We start from the raw sequence: 4,148 nt of genomic DNA, 5'->3' as shown, positions 1-4,148 counted from the left end.
ATTAAAAATTCAGTTTTCTGGTTTTATTTCAGTGATTTACTCTAACTGGCCATGCTTGATTTAGAGATGACAACCCACGTGAAATTATCAAGAGCCCATTTTCAGATAATATTGGTTCCTACTGTTCTTTCCTTTGACAGGTTTTATTAGAAGCATTTATATAACCCAGGCAGTTTGTGTTCAAGTATAAATGTACATGAAAAGTGTGAAAAGTCCACAAGGAAGGCAGTGCCTTCCCACTTCGCAAATGACTAGGCAAGAAAACTCATTTCCTGCTGTGGGGTAACGTGTGCTAAGGAAATCATACGTGCTAATACTTGCACACTGAGTTCTCTCTGCTCACTTGAGTTCCAGAAAGTGAAGGAACTTGGTGAATGCAAAAATCTCAGTAAATTAGTAAAGGAGCATTTGGCTTAATGCAAATAATTTTTCAGCCTAGTGCTACAAAATTTCTAAGTACCCAAAGGAAGACAGGGCAAGGTAATCAGTACATTGATATTTGATGGAAGAGAAGCTTTTATGGGATTTTTAATTACCAGAATGCCTATTTCATTATGTCATGGCTTTCAGTGGTCCCTGTGAAGGCAAAATGCAATTCTCAAATATTTGAAAACAGAGGAATAAATTAGACGTTTTCCTGGGATTCAAGCGCTCAAAACAGGCAATGAACATGGCTGGCATATTCTCAGAGAAAAGGCACACAAGTAATAGAGGCAGTAGACGTAAAAGCACAGGAAACATATGAGAGAACCAAATTATCTTATCTTGGAACTTTTAATAATATACAATTTGTTTAGCCACAGCAAGGCTTTAAAGCAGCAGCCTTGTGCAATAGAAATGAGGAAGTATACCAAGCGGTCTCAATATGGTGTGTCACAAGATTGTGCAACCTATATTCCCCACCCTCAGTACATTATTACCAGTAAAGTAGGCTGCTTTTAAAAACAATGATTTCATTCATTTCTCTTTGCTGATTGGCTGGCTAAATTAAGAAACACAAGCATATTCCTTTAAATGCAGTAATGATAATGACTGTCTCTAAAGAGTGGTGGAAACTGTCTCCCAAAGAACCTCTGGGAGATAATGAGATTCAAGAAACCAATATAGCCTTGATCTACAAGGAAGGAAAGAAGAGCAAACCTGAAATCACTAGCTGGTAAGTCTCACTACTCTTTTCTCTAGTAACATAATGACATGTAGATGAAGAGGGGAGAATCACTTTGCAGTGGTAACAGACTCCTCAGGAACACACATTTGTAAAGGGTAGATATGGCCAGTGATAATAAAATGTCACTGTTCATGGATGCAGGGGAAATAGGAGATGAAATCTAGCTACAATACCTCAAGCTCCATCACACTTTCAAAATGAAATCATCCTATTTAGAAAATGAACACTGTCATGGAGTGAGAACTGTCCAAATGACTACAAATAGGGGAAGAGGAAAACAGCAATATATATATATCTATATAGTTAGAGGCAATATCCTAAGTTAGAAATGGAGTTCTGTACTGGGGCCATGCAGGGATCTGGGTTAGGTCCACATCTTCATTCTTTGGTCTAAAAGACAGAATAAATCATGTCAATGAAAACTGCAGGTGATGCTACACATGGAGGAACTGTGAGGGCAAATGATACAAAAGGACTTCAAAAATTAGCAATGGAATAGAATAATACAGTGGGAAAAATGCTAAATGTATGCAATTTTCCCCTCTCAAAAGGTATTTGCTAAACATTGGAAGCTTGAAGCTGAAGGAATTCATTTGCACCCGTTCTATCTTCCAGAAGATGATTACGCTTAGGAAAAAGCTAACGGTTGTGGGTGATGTTGCCTGTGGCAAGACATGCCTCTTGCTCACTTTGTGCCAGGAGCAGTTTCCCAAATATTATGAGCCAACAGTGTTTGAAAACTATGTCACTGACACTGAAGTTGAGGGAAAGCCGGTGAAGCTGATGCTCTTTGATGTGGCAGGGCAGCGACAAATCAATGTCCAGCACATCCGCTCCTTGTTCTATCAAGACACTGATGTCATCTTAATGTGCTTCTCAGTGGACAATCCAAATTCACTGCAGAATATCCTTGATATTTGGGTTCCAGAAGTCAAACATTTCTGCCCCACGACACCCATTGTCTTGGTGGCTACTAAGAAAGAACTAAGAAATGATGAGAGTGTCCAGAAAAGACTTGCCATGATGGAACAAGAGCCGATTAGGTCGGCAGAAGGAAAGGACTTGGCTGCTAGCATTGGGGCATATGCCTACTTGGAGTGCTCTGCAAAGACAAAAGAAGGTGTTGAGAGACTCTTGGAAGTAATTGGCCAAGCTGCAATACAGGATGGAGCAAAGACAACAAGAAAACAGTGTACATCCTGTGAAGTTCTATGAGAAAAACAAAACTTATTTTGCTCTTTAACCTTTTGAAGTGAAAAGGTATGTGGGAGTTCCCATGAATTGTGCACAAATGTTCTTATAGGACCAGATGGTTGTCCTCTATGGAAGCACATGTATAGCCAAGAAAAATCTAGTATTCCTCTAATAGAAACTCCACAAAGCCATTCTGATGGGACGTAAGTGGGATTTGCTTCCTCCTGTCCCCTCAGGAACCAACTGGGGATAAAAATGCCAGAACTGCATGGGTCTCAGAGCAGGCCAAAGCCAAAATTCACCACTAAGGCTATGTGATTAATGTTACTCTATATTGGGCATGTCTACACATGCGCTTTAAATGTGCAGTAGCCTATTTTACTGGGTATTAAAGCATTGTGTAAAAAACACATGCTATTGCACTAATGCACAGTAAATAAGCTCCTGCACGTTAAGTGTTACTAAAAAAGCATGTGCTTGCACTACTGCACATTAGGGCAGCCTAATGTGCATTTAGTATCCTGCATCAAATGTACTAAATTTAATGTACATTAGGAAAAGCGTATTAATGCATGTGTAGACGCACCCATTACTTCTTATCCTGTGGCCCCTGTTCAACCCTGTCAGCATGGTTTTGGTGTTAAGGAAACATGGTGGCAAAGCTTCACTTGTTTGAAGGTCCCCTCTACATGCTTCCACGGATGGGATGGTATCGATGGGATCAGGGGCCCACATGCAAAATACAAGCATGAGTTGCATTATCTTTGCCAGGTGTCCAGTGGGATCAATGCCTGTAGCACAAGGTCAAACCTTCTCCCTCTTTGCATCCTGAACATTACAGACCTAATATGCTAGCTGCTGTGAAGGCAACAGTGTCCATCCTTTCCATAAACCACAAGTCTGCCAAATAATAAAGTTCTTTACTTAATTTGTATGTTGCTTTGGCTCTGATAAATGGAGGAAGAGATTTGAGGCCTCTTCTGAGACTGTGCCTCCTTACATTTCTGCACTTGTCTTATATCTTTTTCTCCTTCTCTAGTATTTGTGGACAAAACAATGAAGTAAAGAGAAAGCCAGAAACCATGACATCAATTAGGCAGAGCAAGATGGAGACATCTCAGCAGGAATGACTTTCAAGAAGCCAGTGCAGATGAACTGTAGTGGCAGGATACGGCTGGTGCTGGATGCCTTCATTAGGTTCTGGCTACAGAGGTAAAGGCTGTATACAGGATGAGTTGAATGGAAAACGGTACTTCAATAAATACCTTAAAATCCTGATATAGAGAAGCACAGAGCAATTTATTGAGCATATTATGGCCTGTTGTGCAGGACAACATGAAGTGAGTCGGTCTTTTTGTTTTCTCAGTGTTGGCTCAGTCATTGAGGCATCAGAAAAAAAATCAAGCAGAATACAGAAAATCTTTGTCAGGAATTCTTGATTTAACAGACTAGCTCTTCCATTAAGTTGCACCTGCACTGGATTTTTTCTTGCCCATTCTTTCTGACTGATAACGTTGCCTTGGGAGCAGTACTGGTATAATTCAGACACTGGATAGTGTAATACCATGGCCCTGTGCAGAACTGTTTTTGTAGGTATTAGTAGCATAAATTAGTGGTCTGCCTTCAACTCTGTTCCTTAAACATATGCACTAACTGATCTTCAGTAGAAGCCAACTATTTGTGCCTCAACTGTCTCCTCTTCTCCCTGCCCCTCTGATCTTCATTCTGTCTCTCTCTGTCTGACCCCCATCCCAGCTCCCTCTCTGCCGCCTCCAACCCCTGCTCC

The 4,148-nt window shown here is 40.7% G+C and overlaps 1 protein-coding gene across 3 annotated transcripts; it reads left to right on the top strand.

Annotated features, from left to right (window-relative positions):
• Positions 1–776: 776 nt before the first annotated feature.
• On the top strand, positions 777–3,640 carry LOC109300191 (rho-related GTP-binding protein RhoC-like). 3 transcript variants are annotated; one of them, XM_019520805.1, is made up of 3 exons: positions 777–1,156; positions 1,597–2,428; positions 3,402–3,640. In XM_019520805.1, exon 2 carries the CDS (start codon positions 1,697–1,699, stop codon positions 2,381–2,383), a length of 687 nt encoding a protein of 228 aa, XP_019376350.1. In that variant the 5' UTR covers positions 777–1,156; positions 1,597–1,696; the 3' UTR covers positions 2,384–2,428; positions 3,402–3,640. The 3 variants fall into 3 exon arrangements, with proteins under 3 accessions (XP_019376350.1, XP_019376349.1, XP_019376351.1); XM_019520804.1 differs by having other exon boundaries at positions 778–1,156; positions 1,720–2,428; XM_019520806.1 differs by having other exon boundaries at positions 784–1,156; positions 1,784–2,428.
• Positions 3,641–4,148: the final 508 nt, after the last annotated feature.

This window comes from Gavialis gangeticus, unplaced genomic scaffold (genome assembly GCF_001723915.1).
Source record: "Gavialis gangeticus isolate Ggan-Ray unplaced genomic scaffold, GavGan_comp1, whole genome shotgun sequence".
Taxonomy (NCBI): Eukaryota; Metazoa; Chordata; order Crocodylia; family Gavialidae; genus Gavialis; species Gavialis gangeticus.
The sequence above is the reverse complement of the archived record's forward strand: the minus strand, read 5'-3'. Positions and strand labels throughout refer to the sequence as shown.